The following is a 20,587-nucleotide window of genomic DNA, read 5'->3' as shown; positions in this document are numbered from 1 at the left end:
AACAAACTTCCACAATTTCACTGGGTGCACAAAATTGTTGTATTTCGAGCCCTGTACCTTGTGCGGCGCCTTCGTACGGGCCTGTCCACTGGACGTCCATCCTGGTCTCGAACAGCGAGCGCTTCGCCGTGGCGGCCGCCGTGGCCGCGGGCCCGCTGTGGTGGCGGTCGGAGCTGCGGCGCTGGCTGGGCGGCGAGGAGGTGGGGGGGGAGACGTTGTAGGGGGAGGAGTTGTAGCTATCCTGAGGGGATGTAGCGGTTGCCTGGAATAAAACATACCAAACATCGTTTCTTAACATTTTCATTGAGAGTTTTAAGGATTTCTGTAGACTGGATGCCAGTTAACGGTTCAAACCCAACAGGACATTAGGTGCCTTATCTACAGTTACATTTTATCTGTTATGAGCACTGTTATAGAGATTCAAGAGATAAAGCTGGAAGTCAATCATGGCTGAGAGAAAGGGCTATGTGGTCTGACCAGACCCCCACATGATAGATATCTAGAGATTGGGGGTCTGGTATCCAGGCTAGGATTTCTGTAAATTGATCACTTTCCTTTCCCATAAACAACAAAGACCTTCCCTGATTTTGCGAATATTGAGTAAATAGTCAAATTGACTGTTTTCCAAATATGGAAGTACAGGTACCCAACTAGGGGTGGGTACCGGTACCGTGTACCGGTACAAAACCGGTATTTCTTAATGGACCGGTCCAAAAAAACCGGTCCGTAAAAAATCAGTGGACCGGCCTATGGACCGATTAGAAAATTTATAGTACCAGGCTTCTAGCAGGCGGCCACATAACTGGTTATAATTGGTCTAAGGAAATTCAAAACAGCAGATTTAACGAGTCGTTTTCGAAGACGTTAGCTGTGAATCATATCTAGAAACAAAACAGACGGCGAGGACAGTATAGTTATAATTTTGAGACAAAGTGCAAACCTAAGAAATTATATCGTTCCAGACATGACGTTTGGAGACTTTTACGTGTGTCTCGCTCTCCAAAATATGATGTACGGCAACACTACTATAATCAGGTACAGGTACAGGTCCGGACCTGGACCTGACCCTCTGGACCGGACCTGAATTTTATGTACCGGTACCCACCCCTATACCCAACACTTACCTGTAAGGGTAGATTGTTCGATACAGCCTCTGTGACCACGTGTTGTCTGGAGTGGAGGATATGAGGGGGGTTTCCGGAGCTTCCACTTCTCACGTGTCCTCGACTGGGAGGTGGCGGCAAAACCCCCGGATGTGTCGTCTGTCTGTAAGATCAAAAAACGACATAATCTTTTTATTGACGATGTACTCTTTGTTAAACACATGACAGCAACAGCTAAAATTCATGGATGCAGGATACACTCTAAAGCCTGCAATTTTTTGTGGTTTAATGTTTGCAGGCTTGCAGTGAGAACTTATAACACTGAGAAAATTGGCTTGGTCTTACTACTGTGCAGTACCCCTGTACTATTTCAACCTCAAACTTAACACACCTCTTTTCCCTTCCTACCACAACATTAAGTCCCCTCCAAATTAAAACTATTTACAGTTTATTATTTATTTGTTTATTCGCATATGTACAATATAAAACAAAGATAAATAGAGCAAAGAATACATGCAGGGGAGGCCAGAAGCCTATACGGCTTTTCGGGGGCCTCCCCTAAACTACACAAATGGAATTTTTACAAAATTATATATAATCAATACTAAGAAAAATTAACGAAAGAAGAAATTGGAATTGTAACATAAATCCTAATGAAACAAATGAAAAGAAGAGGAAAAACAGTGTGGTAGCCTAATCAATATGAAATTTCCGCCAATTTGCTGACTTGCAGTTGCCAAACAGAATGTAGATGAAAACAGGACCAACAATTAATCAGAATAACAAACTTAAGGCATCATTTGAAACAAAAAACAAAATTGTTTCCTTCAAACTTTAATCCTTCAAGGGTAGGCTTCGGATATTTCCTTTAAACACATTTAATATTGGGGACTGTTTCAAAAACCTGACCTCTGACCTCACCTTACCACAGGAACGGAATATGGACTACGAGTATGGATTATGGCTCTGTAAATGTTGTATGTATCGGTGTATATGTATTTAAGACTTATGTTTTTGTACTGATTGTATTGTGTTATCCAGGGCCCCACTGCAAAGCAGTGTAGTGCACTGAGTTGGGCCACCCTGGCTAAATAAAACAGAAACAAACAAAAACACTGTATGTTACCTTTCCAGAATGGGATGGTGTGGTTTGTCCGGCGATGTGTAGTGGTCCGCCTCCATACTCATGTGGTGAGAAACCCCCGGGTTGGCAAACTGCATCCTTTTCTTATCTGCAAAATAAACAATGCAGAATACAGTGGATCATCATCATCATCATCAAAATAAAAAAACAAACAATCAACAATATCTTGCAAGTAACTATTCCTACTTCAAGACATCCTAAATTGTCTTAACCTCATTAACATACCTATTCAGAGTTTTGGTATAATACCTGGTGTTCTCAGTCCTATCGTTAGTCACTGACAAAAGAGAGTGGATGCTGTCTGAAACGTCTGACTGTTTCAAAATCTTATCCAGTTGCTTGAGTAACTATTTTTGGCGTATCTTATTACCTGGATGTGTAACTTTCATCAACCTATTCCTACGTCACATCATACTAGTTTAAATCAGCCAAGACTTTGTAGAGCCATAACTGTTATGCGGTTAATATGCAAAAATGCAGCCCTGTAGCTTTTCATGAGGCCACAGAAGCAGTAGGTTGTTATCCACTGTGCCTAGGGCATGATATTGGAAGGCGGAGCCAAATCCCCTCCCATTTTTTACAACTGGGAGGAGTGAGGAAAGTCATGTTAAGTGCCTTTCCCAATATATATTATTATACATATAGTCAATGGTCAAAATTTGTCCAATGTCAATTTTCAATGTATATTTTTGTCATACTTTTAGTAAATCGACACAATCAAGAAGGTTCAGCCCCTCATATAAGGTACTGCCCAAAACAACAACTGAGTACACATAAAGGGTTTAAAAAGTGTTCCACTATAGTATAGGGAATCAATGTTGGCAATGAAATGGTCTGTTGCAAATAAAAAGGGACTTCTTGGAACGGTGTCAAAATCTATAGCTTTTGTATTTCACGCTCTGTGGCTGTAGTGTGTTACCATATACTGTAAATGCAGAAATGTTCACCGTGGTTTTATGTTTGCGGTTTTCGCGGCGACTGTTTCACCATGAACTTAACACCACCGCGAGCATTTATGTCCAATACTGTAGCAGTATGTGACTATAGCGCTGCCGTGAAATCAAAACCACCACGAACACTCCATTTTCACTTTAGCACAAAATAAAAACCACGCAAACTTAAATGCATTTACAGTATGCTAACCTACGTGACCACCATTCCTAAGACAGTGTCCCAGGTTCAAGGCATTTCAATAGTAGATTCAGTAAAATTAGCCAAAACTCTGGAACTTATAATCAAGAACAAAGTAATTCAGTGACTTAAGACTTTAAGACATAAAATCTTACCTTGTTCTGTTCCTTTGACGTGAAGGAATCTTGGCAGTGGAATCTCTGCTCCTTAGGAAAATAGGAAGACAGTTGAAGAAAGTCCTCCTCTCAAAGAAAGTCCTAATTTTCCTAGTTCATTTAAGTTTTTACTAGTACTGTAACATCTTCAACCTTAAGCTTTCATGTAAAACATTGTATTGATTCCAGTATAAAAAGTGTCAATACAGTATTGGAAGCATAGGCGTCTATCCTGATTTTCTTTTCATTTTTATTTTGCCTGCCTGCTCGATAAATCTTCTACAAAAATCCAAGAACAACAAAATTGAATAGTCATAGCCTTAATCACAGAATTCAGTCTTTATAATAGATGAAACAGAAGAATCTGATGATACAGCCAAAATTTTCTGGAACCAAAGATAATTTTTAGTTGTTCAATTGTACAAAATAAAAATCATTAAATGGGCCATCTCAATATCAAATTTACAGGGTAATTGTTTTCTCAATTGACATTTGAGACTTAATGTATTCTACCTTTAATACTGGCTTCAAAGTTGACAGCGTTTCTTTTGCCATTCTGAGCACAGGAAATAAAAATCTATTTCCTCCCCCGAGGTTCCATCAATTTCTATTCAGCAGTTTTCATGCCTGATGGAAACTGAATTACTTCTGGCAATCCCCTACCTGGCACCCCGACAGACAGATCATTTTCAGATGGTTCCTTATGTTTTCTTTTTCAATAAGGCCTCACCAATTTAATTTCTTGGTTAACAGAATTTATTTCTAAAAGCCAGATTGGAAAATCAAGTTCGTACTTTGGTGCACACAGTTTCAGGGAGTGAACAGGGTCAGGTGCAAGTTTTCACCCCAGCCTTCTGTTTTCATGATCTTTTTCATTGCTAAAATTAAAAAAGGAAATCTGTTAACCAAGAAATTAAATTGGTGTGGCCTAAGATATATTTGAAAAACGAAATGTGCTATTTTGAGATGCTCCACAGTATATCAATCATTTTTGCAAACTACACAATGTCCTAATATTACGTTTCTCTAGCTAAATAGGAGAACTAATATCATTTTCATACAGCAACATTAAAATATCACCATTACGTATACTGACATTTAAAGAGAGACAACTTCAAGGCTTGATAAATGTTATGACGTATTTCTGCAAGAAAAGCAATTCATCATTAATATTCCCTAAATTCCTGGCAGGCATATCATAAATTCTTTTGACTTTAAAGTCTAAATATGGTTTTGTTGAAGAGATTCATCAGTCACATGATGAAGACGTTCAGTGGACGTCAAAAATTTGGAGGTACAAAATAATGTACGTGTTTTGTTACATTTCTAAAGTCACTGATTGAAGAATATTCTAGTAACTAACATATGGTTTGTAATCGTCATTGATTGGCATCCCATATTGGCCATACCAATTTGATTTCTTGGTTAACAGAATTTTTGAAAAAATGCTAGATTGGAAAATCAACACGAAAACAGAATCTCAGAGGAAAGTTTGTACTTTGGTGCACACAGTTTCAGGGAGTGAACAGGGTCAGGTGCAAGTTTTCACACCAGCCTTCTGTTTTCATGATTTTTTGAGTGCTAAAATTAGAAATAAAAATCCGTTAAACAAGAAATTAAGATGGTGTGGCCTAAAGGAAGAACAGATTTCTTAAGGCATTGTGTGTTTTGTTGTCTTTTAAATCATTATGACTTTCACATCATACAACATATTCCAATTCGAGTTAGATTCTAGGGTCGGCCCCCAGCTCACATATGTTGTAAGGGATTGCATGGATGTTATTTCAGATGCTGATATAAAACTGACGGCCCCGTATATAAGGGATCTTCAGGCAGAAGCCTCAAGCGTCAAACCTCAAAAGAACGAAGGCACGTAAAAGAACACAACGCACTTATTGAGAAGGGTTGACCCAGTGTGCTTGGCAGAAAAACATTAGCGGTAAAGCCCCCGTCACAAATAAGAAATTCCGCTCGGTAGACATATTGGTGAGCTTCAAATGTGCATTTCCGGCGAAGTACGGCCGACGTCGTGTCGATTACGCGGGCTTCGGGCGATTTTTAGATATCAAAGCTGATCCAAATATTGGCCTTTCACTAGGTTAGTCGATTCTGACTTCGTCCATGTCCAAGAGATGGTACCATCTCATGCAGGATTTTTAGTTTTTAGTGTTCGACGGACGTCACCCAAGATTTTCATTGGAAAGTACGGGAGACGCTCGGGCGATTTTGAAATTTGGCGAGCTTCAGGCTATCTACAAATTCTGCCGACGCTCGCATGAATTGTGACGCCGGATTGAGGAAGCTGCAAAACTACCATCATTGATCCCCTGACAGTTAGGGGTGACTGCTTTACCTTTTACCTCCCCCCAGAGACCACGCCCCTATGTTCAGGTAACCCCAGGTGTGTTCTCACCTGTGTTGAGACTCTCCAGTCTGACAGGTAACCCGTTCTGCACGGCAGCGATCAGCTTCAGCGCGATGTAGAACTGGCTGCGCCCAAAATGCCCCAGTCTCGTCGCACCGCACAGTTCTGTGATCTGGGGAAAAAAATCGAAGTTCAAAAATCTCACGCCGGTGCTTTATGTACTGTTGTATTATTTTGACTAAAAATTAAAAAAAATTAAACAAAAGATCTCACGCCTCCATGAAATATCAAGAGTTTCTTGCCCATCTTTTTTAATTGTAGTTCGTTAATTATGCAAATAAGATGTGGTCAACAATACATCGGTCACTTTCAAGAGCTTCTTGCCCATCTTGTTTAATGTAGTTTGTTAATTATGCAAATAAGATGTGATCAACAATACATTGGTAACTTTCTGTCACTGTAGTGTATGGTGAACATGACTTGCATTTGGAAAATATGTCACTGCCTTATAATTCAACTTGAGGTTGAACTTGAAGTTTTTCTCCCAGCCCTCTGTTTTTCATTTCGACATTTTGCTGAATTTCTGTTTAAAATGTCTGGGAACTAAGGAAATAAATTGGTGTGGCCTTATCAACATAAGATTAACTTCCAGCAATCAAGAGACCGTATCTTCTAGACCTAACGACATTTCTATGCCCTAGTTTACATGTAATAGTGCTTTGACCTCTTTTTTATAACCTAATAAACATGATTGCTATTTCCCCCGTCTTACACGGAATCATTTTTAGTACCACTTCTAATGCATGGAATGGGATCATATGGAAAAGAGCAACCAAGTACGTCATCTGAAATGGACCACAGAAAATGGGCAACCCACGCAGAACTGTCCTTGAAACTGCCAAGTAGATGGAAGTTCTACTTTATGCTTTGAAGTACAAGGCTTAGGGAACATAAGAGGCTATCTGTATGGGATAGGCAACGTTCAATATTCTTCACATGGAGTGGAGATATTCGCTATGTCAGTATGTGGGCGTTTGTTGGTATATGCATTCCACGTAGCCTTCGCCAGCAGTAACATTTAAACTATAAAATCAACAGACAAGTAAGATTTGATGGTCTATGTGCATAAATAGTTATACCATACTGTAGATGCAGTTATTTTTGCAAGGACTTAATGTCGTGTTTTTGAGGGAAAGCAGTTTTTTCTTAGTTTGGTGTCAGAACAATTCTATAGTATAGTAGTAAAACAATAGACACGCATAATGTAACTTATTGTTTCTTTCACTGTAACTTTTTATGTTCACTGTTTTCACGGTCACCTCTGTACCGTGAACTCATTATCACCGGGAAAAAACTTATTATTTATGATCCACACATCTGTTCTGTAAATCACTTGCTGCCGCCACTGTGAAGTTAAAGTTCAGTGAAAAGATCCATTTTCCTTACACCGTGAAATTTTGCTACTGTGAAGATATTAGTGAATTACAGTAGTGTATAGTAGTATTAGTACATATCCGCAGTGTCATGATTTCGTAGTGGAAAGATTACCGTGAAAACTGCGAAAATAAGTCAAGATTTACAGTCAATCAAATGGTGACTCCCTTTCTATTTGCTAGGAAACCACAACTGAATGTTTTCGAATGATAAAAATACAAGTAGTGCTGACTCTTAGCACCGACATTGCAAAATACATTGAATGTGTGCACTTTGGAAAATAGCCAAGCTCTTTATATTTATATCCCCTATTTACGTCGAACTCCATTTTGTTATAAACAGTTAAGCAGTATGAATAGATACGAGCTCTTTCCTGAAATGAAAAGGAAATGCCGTTTTAGCACACACGCTTTTTAAAATCACTTATTTATGGCTGTATAGATATTATTGTAGAAGGGTTGAAGTAGCAAAATCTGAAATAGAAAATTCATCCTTCATGCCCATAACAATCTAATTATAATCTGCTGGTCCTCATATTTGAAAGAAAAGGATGCTGTAGATCTACTGGAATATCAACATCTTGGTTCAGTTTCAGGGCATGAATATACCGTAAAATTCCTATTTACGTACGCACCCCTCCTAACGTACGCACCCCCGATTTGGGGACGATTGCGGGCCTGACTCAGTGAGTTGAAACGTTCAGGGGAAAAACCCTCCTAACGTACGCACCCCCTCTCCAGCATTTCGGTGGATAGTTAAGAGGTTGACATGAATGATCATCCTTCCGATGATGTTTACCGACTTAAAGGGTTACTGAGAAAATGTTTCTGGGTAGAAAATATCAAACAATTTAAATATATCTATTATTTATTCTTTATTACTGATTGATTGTGTGGTAGCATTCCACACTTAATTTGCATGAAGATGTACCGTACTCTCATGCAGATATGCGATTTTTACGAGGAAGAACCCCTCCTAACGTACGCGCCCCGACTTTGGAGTCAGCCTGGAGCACCTGCTTGCAACTTGAAAAGTTTAAAAAGTGCGTACGTAAATAGGGATTTTACGGTAGTAGTATTCAAGTTTCCCTTAAGCTTCCAGCCCTCTGTTTTCATTTCTTTCATCAGACCTCTTGTTAAATTTTTAGTTTGAAATGTCAGAGAAGCAAGGAAATAAACTAGTGTGTTCTACGGTCCTCTATTACTTTAGTACTATTAGTCCTCTATTATGAGCTATCATAGCTTATGATCTTTAAAGAAAAGTAATTAGTAAACTATCAATTTTTCTGAAAAAAAAATAGCACAAATCCATACTTGCAATCTCTTGAGCTCTGGACTAACTTTTTCAAATTTCCTTTTTCACTAAATTAATGTCCTTTTGAAATATTTATGACACACTTATCAAGACTGGAATGTTTGTTATAATAAAACACCTATGAATAATGTTACATCAGTAACTTAAAAGAAGACAAGGAAACTGTAATACAGGAAAAAAATAAATCTGATGTCAGAAACTTTAAGTTCACCAGAGGGGATGGCTTCAAAATCAGATTACTCCAGCAAACAAATTCAATTTCCTACGTGCAAAGTGAAGTGATGACGTTTCAGTTGAAAATGACTTCAGCGATTATCATTATGATGATAACAGTATGGACTAGAATCAAGTTAGTATTCAAATTCTATCTGTCTTCTTCCAGCAACATTTTTATGAACAAGCTACTAGTATCATAAAATCATCATACAGATGCAAAAATATCCATTCTAAGCAATGGACTGAAGATTCTTAACTTTCAAACTAAAACAAAAAGGTTTTACATAATACACTTTCTTCCATATCAACCATACCAACTGGTGAGATAACAGCAATTTCGAGAACTACGGTATCCCATAACATGTATTTTTTATTATGGTGAGCAGAAATGTTACAATCTACAGTACAAAAAGCGGATTTGAGCAAACAGCAAACATTATAGTGTCAGTGGCAAAAGATTTTCCCTTGCCAAACTTTCTCCTGAATTATTCATTCCTAATTCTTCTGGCAACTTGATACAAATGTCAATTCTGATCAAGCACTTATGACTAAATACTGTACATTTATTTATTTTTGCACAGACTTAATTTCACATTAGGCCACACCATTTTAACTTCTTGGTTAAAAAAATGTTAGATTGGAAAATCAACATGAAAACAGAATCTCAGAGGAAAGTTTGTACTTTGTTGCACACAGTTTCAGGGAGTGAACAGGGTCAGGTGCAAGTTTTCACCCCAGCCTTCTGTTTTCATGACGTACTCATTTTTTTAAAAATCCGTTAACCAAGAAATCAAATTGGTGTGGCCTTAGATGGGGAAAATTTGGTTTTTATCTCAATTTCCTGGTTGAAACACTTCTGTAATATTTGGAAGTAACAACACAATGAAAATGCATTTTTTTGGTGACATAAAAGAGGCAAAAAGAAAACCGCCGCAAACATTTCCAGATTTACAGTAAGACCTGATTGATGACTTCCCATCTTTAATGTCTGCACTTCCTGAAGTATTAAGCAAAAAGGATGAGTCCTCAGAGACCTTAAAAGGTCGGGAAAGGTTTCAAAAATCTGAATACTCTTTAAAGAAACTTGTTCGCTATCAACTAAAGTGATGTCAAGATAGGCGTAAAAAGGCACTGATATGTTTCAAATGATCTGTAGGAAAATGGTTAAACCGATTATCATAAGAATGTGGGGTTTATATGGGGAACCATCAACGCATTTTGAATAAATTCTCGTCAAGATTAAGATAGAAATTTAGGAATTTTTGCAAACAGGAAATTTTCGGTTTCCCTTCCGAAAATCTTAGAAAGCCTTCACAGTAACAAAGACTGAAAACTTAAGACCTATTCTTTTGTATTCCATGCTGGTCCCAGCTGTTAGATATTGCATGTTTTTGACAGTACAAACATTTTAGTACATCATACCAAGGAGGTTTTATATAGAAGGAGAGCGGACGAGCTAGCGCCCCGCTGGGTCCATTTGTTTCACCCCGCTGCGACCTATTGTGTATAGCTGGCGCGGCGCCGTCTTTGAACCGATGCGTGAATCGCGGTTTTCATTCAAAGGAGCTGCGGCATGACGTCACACGTGCCGAGCTTGAGCCGACCGGCAGCCGAGATGCCTCGGGTTTCCGACGATTTCCTTATTTGGAACACCCGGTAGGGTTCGGCTGACGTCATCATTCGATCGAGGACAAAATGGCGGTCATCTGGATACTTGAATTTTTGCCGTGCGACTAACTAGGGCGAGTTTTTGGTCATTTTTGTTGACAAGTCTCTGTTTTTTAGCGTCAGAAATATAGATTCATACCTATATTTCATGTTGCCACAAAAAATTTGTATCGTTTTTCTTTGGTAAGTTTTTGTTTTTTCTGAATAGCTGAAGGGGTCCTCGTTCCAAATTTGTAAGTTTTGGTCAACGGAACCTGGGTAGATTTTCCGGCACCTGGGAGTGACTTTTTGTATGATTTTCGTGCCCGTTCGTGCATGGAGGTCCTTGGTTCGTATCCATGGATTCTTCGGTCATGTTTTGGACAGCTATGTGTTTCCTTAGGAGACTTTTAGGCCGATTTATTTCGGCTCCCGATTGACACGTTTACTGAGAAGAAGGTGTATGCGAGCCTACCCTGGGATGCAGACTGTATATCGGGCCTTTTAGCTGGTTTCTTTAGCCGGTTCCTTCCCCCCAATCCCTTCGGCAACCGAAAGCTCCAAGCCCGCCGATGCCGTCGTCGGGGGAGTTCTAGCCGGAGCGTTGATTAAGACCGGGCAGACTGACTGTTCTTGGGCCGCCGCAAGGAAATCGCTAGCGACCCGGTACTAGCTATAGTCTGGGCTCCATGGTAATGCGAGCCAAGTCAAGCTAAGTTTGTAATTTCTCCTCAGTCGGCATATATACAAAATAAAAAATACTGTTCTCTACGACTTGTGTTTTTCAAGCCATCCGGCAGTTTTGTATATATTCTCACACTGTCACAGACTTCGCAATCATATGTACCGCGGCTGTCGGCGGCAGCGTTGGTTGCCGCAGTGCTTTGATTCTCGCCGTTAGAGAGATCATTTTCCACATTGTATTCTTGTAACCCAAATGTTTCAAAGTCCTGATCAAAAGTCACTGAAAAAAATATCAAAGTTGTTCCACAGTTGAAAACATTTTTTTAGCAAATTCGCCTAGCGTTCGGCCTGGGGTGTATGCATATTGGGTAATTCGCACCTTGACGCGACATTGACTTTTCACACCCGTTATCACGCATAGTACAATAGAGACTTTGCCCGTCCGCTCTCCTTCTATATAAAACCTCCTTGATCATACAGAGCTATACAGCTGAGCACTTTCTTATGTTAGGCCTCGGGAAAAAATGTTGGTGCTACTGTTTCCAGTTTCAGTCCTGAAAAAAATAGGGTCGGTATAGGTAGGGATTCTCTTATTTCTTTTTTACAGGTTTGCGTAGCAAAACCTTTGTTGGATCCGTTGGCATGTGTGGTGGCCGCCATCTTGAATAGTGACGTCACTGGGTCGCCATACCATTTTATTGGGAGGGGTGTTTTTTGGGGTCGCTAGCGTTCTCTCTATTTTCAACAAATCGGCACACAACTATCACACATTCAACCCAAATAAAAATAAAAATTCATCACCAATTCATATTTATAAAAAGTCTGACCGTATGATCTCAAGCACGTTACAATACAAGACACGACAACAGCCTCATTACTCAGACTGTTAAAGGTTATTGATTGATTGGTTAATTGATTGACTGATTGATTGATGAATATAATATAATGTAATTGAGAACCGAGACAATCAATTGAATTGGGGTGGCCTGATCAGGGTGCAAAAATACCTGGTTGCACGTTGCACAGTGCAACAAGATTTCGGTTGGTGCAAGCAAGGAGGTGTTACATGTAATTCCAAACCTAGGTAGCGCAGTGTGCAACCTTATATTTTGAGCCAAAGATCTCAATCGGAGCCCTGGAAGCTCACAAAAACAGTGTCACTCTCATAAAGTTCGGTAAATCTTCGATTGAAATAAAGAAATCAACACTTTTTTGTTTTAAACCATCCAAAACCCTTCAAAGATCGTGAAATTTGAGCTGAAAAAGACGAAAACACACTGCCCTCGGCTAAACAAGATGCTGTTAGGTCAATGGGAACACAATACTATCTAATTTATATTTTGAAATATTAGTAGTATTATACGCTATACATACGAGCTTAATTTGAAGAAATCGGTGAATGTTGCTGGAGCAACCTGAAATTTGGATGTGCAACCTAGCATTTGCCCTAGGTTGCAACATGGGCAACCTGGCTCAAAAAAGTATTTTGCACCCTGCCTGATGGAAACCGAAAAGCTCTGCTCTAAAAATGGCCATCTGTTCCTATCAAATCTGAAACCTGACGAGTAAGAAAGACCATAGCTTGGTCCGCTGCACGGCTATTTCCCTTGTGCCAGTTGTGGTTTACACAATTACAGTTGGAGTCAGAACGTGCTGATGGCTAGAGCACAGGCGTGGACGAAGAAATGAAGGAAAATGAAAAAGGAAAGGTGAGAAAGCGATTAAGAATTAGAAAGAGGATACTTTAAGTCCCAGTACATGTATGCAGGACCCTGATAATTCCTGTAAGAATATAATGATTCAGTGCTAATGCACACAACCGAAAACTTTCAATGATGAGTGATCCACCGTGCAATAACCAGTACCGGACTGATGGAAATCGATTCCAACGATTAGTGTTACCAAATGCTTTTATTATTGAATCTTGTGTTTATGTGCGGAAAGTTTTTTATATTGTAACGTCTTATAATTGTATATTCATGCATTTCATTAATGTGGCTCTCCAAATATGGAGGAATAAAGAAAGGAAATGAAATTCTGAATGAATGAATGAATGAATGAAAAATCATTGGTGTGTTTTATTCACCAATCAAATATGTGAGATCACTGAAATCGATCTCTCTCACACTGCATAGTTGTACATTTGTGGCAATTACGTAGTTGACACTGTACAGATTACCTTGAACCAACACTTTCAAGTAGAGTAGAGTAGAGTAGAATTTTCGGTCAGGTAGGACTGCTCCAGTTTAGACCGCTCTTCATTGTCAAGTTCTTTCAAAACCAGCTGTTATTGCTTTCTCCATTTAACTATGGCTAGCATTTTGATATTGCCATCTATTTGCTACATACATACATACAGCTTTTTTTTCTGATGCTACTATGTTCTGATTTTTCCCGTTTCCAACAACATTCGCCACAAAATCAGACAAACATCTTGAGACAAGCCACAGAGGCCACTGTTAATCAGCCATGTAGAGAAAAACAACAAGCCTCCACCACTGTTCCTGACAATATCATATAGGTAGTGCCTTCATGTAGTTTGAAATGGAGCATTGTACAGCCTAGAACCTAACCATTGTATAGCATAGAACCTTCCTGTAGCTTTTAGTAGTTTGATATAAGTAGCCAGTAGTATTTTATTTTTGCCTCACATTGTACCTGTTAGTGTTACAATCGTTGTGCAGTAAACTTTGACATGACTTGTAGTTGTATCTCTGGGGACCAGAGTTTGAACTGTAACTGCCCCTGACCAGTACAGTAGTGGAGATGGCCGACAAAAAACGGGGCAGAGGATAAAAACGTCACACTCTTCTCCACTAACCTCTGCTTAAAGAGTAGAGAAAAACAACACCCCTCCACTGTTCCTGTATTTCTCTAGGGACCAGAGTTTGAACTATAACAGTCCCTGACCCGTACTGTATGGACTTAAGGTTAGTGGAGATGGCCGAGGAAAAACGGGGAAGAGGACAAAAAGGCCACAATCTTCTCCACTAACCTCTCCTTGGAGAGTGGAGAAATACAACACCCCTCCACTGTTCCTGTATTTCTCTAGGGACAGGAGTTTGAACTGTAACAGTCCCTGACCTGTACTGCATTTAAGATTAGTGGAGATGGCCAACGAAAAACGGGGCAGAGGATAAAAGGTCACAATCTTCTCCACTAACCTCTGCTTGGAGAGTAGAGAAAAACAACATAATCCCTCCACTGTTCCTGTATTTCTTATTTCTCTAGGGACACCAGTTTGAACTGTAACTGCCCTGACCTGTACTGTATGGACTTAACAGGTTGCAGCACTCCTAACATGTCTGTCATTGTCTGTTAAGGGGGGGAGGAAATTAATGGTAGCAGATGTTACTTCTACTGGTAAACAACATAATCAGGACCACAGTCTAAAGGGGGAGGGTTCATTGTTATACATGGGGAGGGGGTCGGAGATGAAATAGAAGATCAACATGAAAACGGAGTCTGCGGGGAAAGTCTAAACCTTGACGTCTTATTCGACTTTTGCTCCTAGCCCTAGAATTCAAAAATTATAACAAAAGAAGCATCTTGTGGTAAATCCAAATGCTACCACTTTAGTCACAAGCAATGAATTGTAAACTTTAAATAACACATAAAACTTACAAGGAAGAGAAGGATTTTCTACAACTCCTGGTGCTTAAATTCCTTGCAAGAAAATATGAAAATAATAGGGTTGATTCATATCCTAAATGCTGATCTTTTATCTTTTTTTTCAAGTCAGAATCAAGTCAAACCGAGAACCAGGTATCAAATTGGTATGGCCCTAGACAGAGAAAAACAGCAGACCTCAGAACCTCCCAAATGTGCCATCAGGACATCTGTGCCCTCCTTCTTACATTTCCTTATGGCAGAGCTTTCTGCTGAGACTACAGAAATCCTGACCTTGACACACCCCAAGGTCACGAGTTTCATGCTAGGGTTCCTTTCAAGTCCCCGATGAGATTATGCATAAAGGGCTGGTTCAGTAACATAAGTAGGGAAGGGGATGAAAGCTTTCTTGAAGTCTTTTGATACAGAATAAGTTGTATTTATATATAGATGGGGTTGACTGACTTTCAGTTCTAAGAAAAGAAATGAAAAGTATAAGTGATATAGATTTTGAATCCGACAAATAACCTACCCGTTATTTATTGGACAAACCCTTGCTGTTCATATGAAATTTGGTCTAATATCACTACGAGAGGCCACAGATATTTCAGGCAGGTCTGAGAAATCAAGATGATTCACATGAAAGCACCAATAATTAAATTTTCCTTTTTCTCTTCTCTAGTAAAAAAGAAAAATGTGAATTTAAGGAGATCTACTTATGCGGCATCGATAATCCCTGAGGTATGCACACTTCAGATGTTCAAGACATGAATGTTCTTGAGAAGGAATTGATACCAGTGTTTTCTTAGTATTATATTAATGTGGTGGTCTTATTGTACCCGGCGGATTGATAACAGTTAACATTATCCCTATTTAAAGTGTAAGAAATATTTGCTCATTTGCTCAAGAATCTATACATATAATATAATAATATAATATCAGGTGTATTTGCAGCCAGTGCCACAGGCAGGTACCCGATGTGTAGGGTAATGAGGCTGTTTAACGTGTTCGAGGCACCTCCTCGAGCACGGGACCCCCGTTTTACGTCCCTCCCGGAAGACGATTTCGTGGAAAGCTTCGTGAGGCTACAGCAATCCGGACGTCCTTGGTTGGTCCCCCATCCAAGCACTGTCCGGACCGCGCGTTGCTTAACTTCCGAGATCGAGGGATCGGGTGTATCCAACGCGCCACGCGGCCGTAGCGTATGAAAGTCAAAAGGCAGCATAACAAATTTGCTTTTCTTCATACTTCACATCTAAATTCCAAAGGATGCTTGAAAGATCAACATTCAATATGTACAACCCAAGCCTTTCATATGACTTATAACTGTAAAATCTACTGATTATACTGTAAATGCAAAAATGTTCGTGGTGGTTTTATGTTTGCGGTTTTTGCGGCCACTGTTTCACCGCGACCTTAAAACCACCGCAAACATTTTTGTCCAGTACTGTAGCAGTATATGACTATAGCACTGCCGTGAAATTAAAACCACTGCGAACACTCCATTTTCCCCTTAGCACGAAATAAAAACCCTGCGAGTACTTAAATACATTTACAGTATGTCATCTGTGAGTGACTGTGACTATCACACACAAAGCATGACAATTATTCTTGCTACATTTCTACATGCTTCATATCACAAGGTGAACTTAAAGTAACTTAAAGTAAACATGTCAAGTTTGCCCAATCATTCAGAGAAAACATCTAATAGACAATTTTTGAAAAACTAAAAATAGCAGAGCAAACTATCTGTAAGGATATAGCCTAAATAGGTGTTGATGAGAATTGAATAATTCACGTGCTTCATTGAAGCAGTCCTTAATCTTAAAAAACTACCTTGCAGCTGTATAATAGCATGACTATCAAGTGCTAAAGACTCAATTATTACTGTATCAATATCACAATGAACACATGATTTGTTAACGTGTCAAAAGATACTTTATGTAGTATGCCATACAAGAGCCTCATCATACTAGAGGGTCTGCATGGGGGAGAAGAATTTAAGTACTGTAACCAATTACGCTTTACCAACAAAGTGAAAATTAGAGTAGGCTGGCTATGTTTTATGGTGAATCAGAGTAGGAACCCAAACCAATCATTCTTATTATCTAAAAAAAATATACAAGTTAAGGTTAAAAAAAGTCAATTAAATTCAACTTCAAGATTTAAATTCATACAGAATGCATGTTTTCAGTGTTTAATCTTTAAAACTTAAAAGTTATAAGAAAGTTAAGTGTACAAGATTGCTAGATAGTATCATATCTTGAATACTGTACAAAATATTCATATTTGTCTTTCAAGAAGAACTTTATATATCAGACACACTACCTGTTTTATGCCTTTTCTGACCTTTCCTCTGATTTGACAACAAAGGTCAAGGTCAAATGGACACCTGAGAAGGCGGCCGGAAACACTGGAACTGTCTAGATGTCTTTGGGACATGGGAAAGCATACAAACATGTGGGTGTAAACAAGCTCCAATTGTCACAACTCCCCAAGTGTTTACAGTACTTTTGACACCAACGACACAAAAATACATGATTTTCTGATTATATTCTACCATATACATGAGTTGCCGGTTTCACGGCGCCATCTTGGGTCAGAGTTCAACTGGGGCAGAACAAGCACCCACTATTTCAAACCCTGAAAGCAGATGTTACAATATCTCGCAATTTTATGATTTTGCACTGTTTGCTACTCAAAATACAGTTTTTCACAAGCCACGGTCTCAACTTTCAACCTGCTGGCTGCCGGGTTCACTAAGATATCGCATTTTGGTGTCATTAGCACTTTAAGTTTTAAAGTAATGGCACAGACTGAAAAAAACAGTCATAGCTCAATAAGTGAATGACTCTTTGGGGGGGGGGGTGGCAAATGTACTGCACAAATATGGATGTACCAGTTGTAAATATACAAATAAACTTTAACTACACAAATTGTCTACAGCTGTGTCTTTAGTACTGCTTCTAATCAGAATGTCGGTATTAATTGGGAACAACAAGGAACCTACAAATGTACAATGTGTGAATGATTATAACTTAAGGGTGGACATGAGATTAATTTACCAACAAAAGATAATTGAATGTCAAGTGTACAATGGTGTACTGGTTAGCAATACCACTTCTAGGGCATCCAGCTGTAAAAACTCTTGCTAAAAAAAAGACTTGCACTTGCTGAGGAGTTCTGGGGCTCCCCCATCCATGTGCAAGCACGTCCAACCCCCATATAATGAGAGAGTTCATATGGTGACAGGGGCTACCACTTTGACCCCTTACAAAATTATACATGCTACAAGGCAGTAATATTATAGTCCAGCTACTTAATACCAGCTCAGGGAAGAACAAGAAATGATCGTGCCTTCAGGAATCAGTTATCAACCAAGAATTGATGTGTCCAAAAACTTGTATTTTCTGAGAACTAGGATTGTAGAGTGGAACTCATTGCCACCAAGTACTATAGGATTTAGTATTAGGAGCATCTTCACTTGATAGCTTTTAACAATCATTACGATGTCATTTGCAAGTAGATGTGCAAAGGTTCGGTCAGGTGTGACATGTCGTTCAGTGTAATACAACCAGCTGCTGCCACGCCGCGTGCCTGCGAAGCTAGTGTGTTATGCCAATCGGCAGTTATAACTTATACAGATAATAAATTCTATTGAAGAAGAAGCCTATGTTGGTTTCACACAGCGAAAATTACAATTACAATTATACTTTACTATGAGTACTGGGCATGGCATGGGCTTCTTCTCTTTTTTTTCTAAAATCAAATCCAACTTGAGCCTGGCGTTATCATAATCATTGCTTAATGTTAAAGTCATAAGGTTTAGAGTCTTTCTTCTTCTGTTTTGCCAGTATCCTGAGTCTAAAAAGCTATGGGAAAGAGATTTTTGAAAAAATTCACAACGTGAAAAGGTTTTTCACAAACAGATGTTGAATGTACCATTGGGGGAGAAATATTGATCACTCTCTTCCCCCCCTCCAGAAAATACTGTATCAATGTTTAAATCTAATTGTCTTGTTTTTCAAACAGGGTTGAAGTAGGTTTAACAAACAATTCTGTGTTGTCATCTAAAACACCCGATTAAAAACTCTACATCCCAGACGTCATAAAAAAACACAAGTCGTCCCTAAAATACGGAATAAATCCCGTCCCGGCTAACTTGTGCAGAGGTCGTTTAGGGGGCGTGGAAGTGTTTTTGGCAGCCCGGAATATTTATGTCCTTGCTGCCAACCCTGCCTTTTCAAGATAAGGCCATTTTACAGGACTGCAAAGCTGCGAAACATAGATTTTATCCTTCCAAAACGGCACGCTGTGAAGATAAGAAGGTTGTATTTCATCAGGACACAGTTAATACTGAGGAGTTTTTGTGGAGTCGAACTGTTAAAACAAACGGTCACAGATCGAGTCAATAGATCACAAGCTCACAGTCAACACGGGGTGTTTGACGGCCCCGCCCCGCCTGTGGCCGGTTCTAGGCTATGTAAACCCGGCTGGGAGGCTGTTCCTACCTGCTGAAGCGTGTCGTGCGGCAGCTGCGAGGCTAGGAAGAGTTCTGAGGCCCTGGTGCCTGAGACTCGCCCCGTGTGTTCCACATCACAAGTCCCGAACAGCTCGGAATACAACTTCTGCTCGGCGTCAGTCAGTGTCAGTCCCTCCATTTTTTCTCCTCCCCGGGACGATTCCTTCCCTCCACGCTACAAACCACAGTTAGAAAATGTTACAATCCCCCGTCTGAATCGTTGACACATTTCAAACGTCCCCAGCGGCCGAGAAAATGGGGATAATTTGCCGAAAATGAGTCAAAAACAAAATTCCCAGCTCACGTTGGCCGCCATATTGGGCGAGTGAATGACGTCATGTAGGGAGGAAATTTCCCGGATGAGAAATGGCCGCTGGTAAACTTTCTGAATAGTTAATTAACTATCGTTAACTTGGATTTTTAACTATCGACATAATGGCTAAGGTGTGGCAGGAATTCATGTAATATTCATGAATCATTGAATTGAATATCTTAACATCTCTGTACGCACTAACGTTAGATATTGCAGCATAGCAGCGGTTCAACAATAACTTTATTGATAAACTTTTTTATCGATTAATAATGATTAACCAAAGGATGTTATGACAGAATCGCGTGTGGTGCAAGTGAAATTATCGACTTTTCTTCTTCAGACTGTAGGTCATTAAGGCTTCCAGTGGTATGGTGGGCGTTTATGGTGTTCAGTCACATTATCATGGCCTACTTTCAGTGACATAGTCATTTTATCCTTCGTTGCAAACTCCCTCCGGCTGTTTTATTTTCATTTATTTTTTTTAGATTTGATGTTACAGCTTTTTTTCGTATTGCTGGCCATCTATAAGAGAGAAAAAAGTGTAATGAGAAAACGATAATTTGAAAAGGAAAACAACCGGAGGGAGTCTGCATAGAAGGCTAGTCATGTTCATGCAGTTTATCTTTCTTGCACAGCGCACTGGTCTGCTGTGTGTAAAATGACAATCCTTAGAAGGACAATGTGTTGCATAGGCGATGTGTGATCTGTTTAAAAACCAAGGTCATCATCATATCGGGCAGCTTACCCGGACTAAGGCTGCTCTCTCCCTCCAGGCGTCACGGTCCGCGATTAGTTGGTCTAGTTCTTCAGACCTTAAAAACCGAGGTAATCCTTGAATATGTACTTGGGTAACTTTTTATTTTCTCATTGTGATCTGGCTGAAAGTTTTGAAACCTGTGTTATTTTTTTTCCTGATGCAAAGACTAATGCTGTAGCTGAAAATAAGAATT

General features: G+C 39.5%; 1 protein-coding gene across 4 annotated transcripts in view; it reads right to left on the bottom strand.

The window, feature by feature from the left end:
• LOC136428949 (ralBP1-associated Eps domain-containing protein 1-like) overlaps positions 1-19,668 on the bottom strand; it is a 45,737-nt gene extending 26,069 nt beyond the window's left edge. For 3 of the 4 annotated variants that reach the window (XM_066418798.1, XM_066418810.1, XM_066418818.1), the window contains exons 1-6: positions 19,314-19,668; positions 5,947-6,070; positions 3,534-3,584; positions 2,230-2,335; positions 1,125-1,266; positions 58-262 (exon numbers count right to left, since the gene is read on the bottom strand). In XM_066418798.1, coding sequence (XP_066274895.1) covers positions 58-262; positions 1,125-1,266; positions 2,230-2,335; positions 3,534-3,584; positions 5,947-6,070; positions 19,314-19,463 — 778 coding nt within the window. In that variant the 5' untranslated portion in view covers positions 19,464-19,668. The remainder of the gene's footprint in view (positions 1-57; positions 263-1,124; positions 1,267-2,229; positions 2,336-3,533; positions 3,585-5,946; positions 6,071-19,313) is intronic. The other variant, XM_066418806.1, reaches the window with a different exon arrangement.
• Positions 19,669-20,587: the final 919 nt, after the last annotated feature.

The sequence above is a fragment of the Branchiostoma lanceolatum genome, chromosome 1, assembly GCF_035083965.1.
Source record: "Branchiostoma lanceolatum isolate klBraLanc5 chromosome 1, klBraLanc5.hap2, whole genome shotgun sequence".
NCBI classification, from domain to species: domain Eukaryota; kingdom Metazoa; phylum Chordata; class Leptocardii; order Amphioxiformes; family Branchiostomatidae; genus Branchiostoma; species Branchiostoma lanceolatum.
Note: the sequence above shows the minus strand (reverse complement) of the source record. Positions and strands in the feature narration are given on the sequence as shown.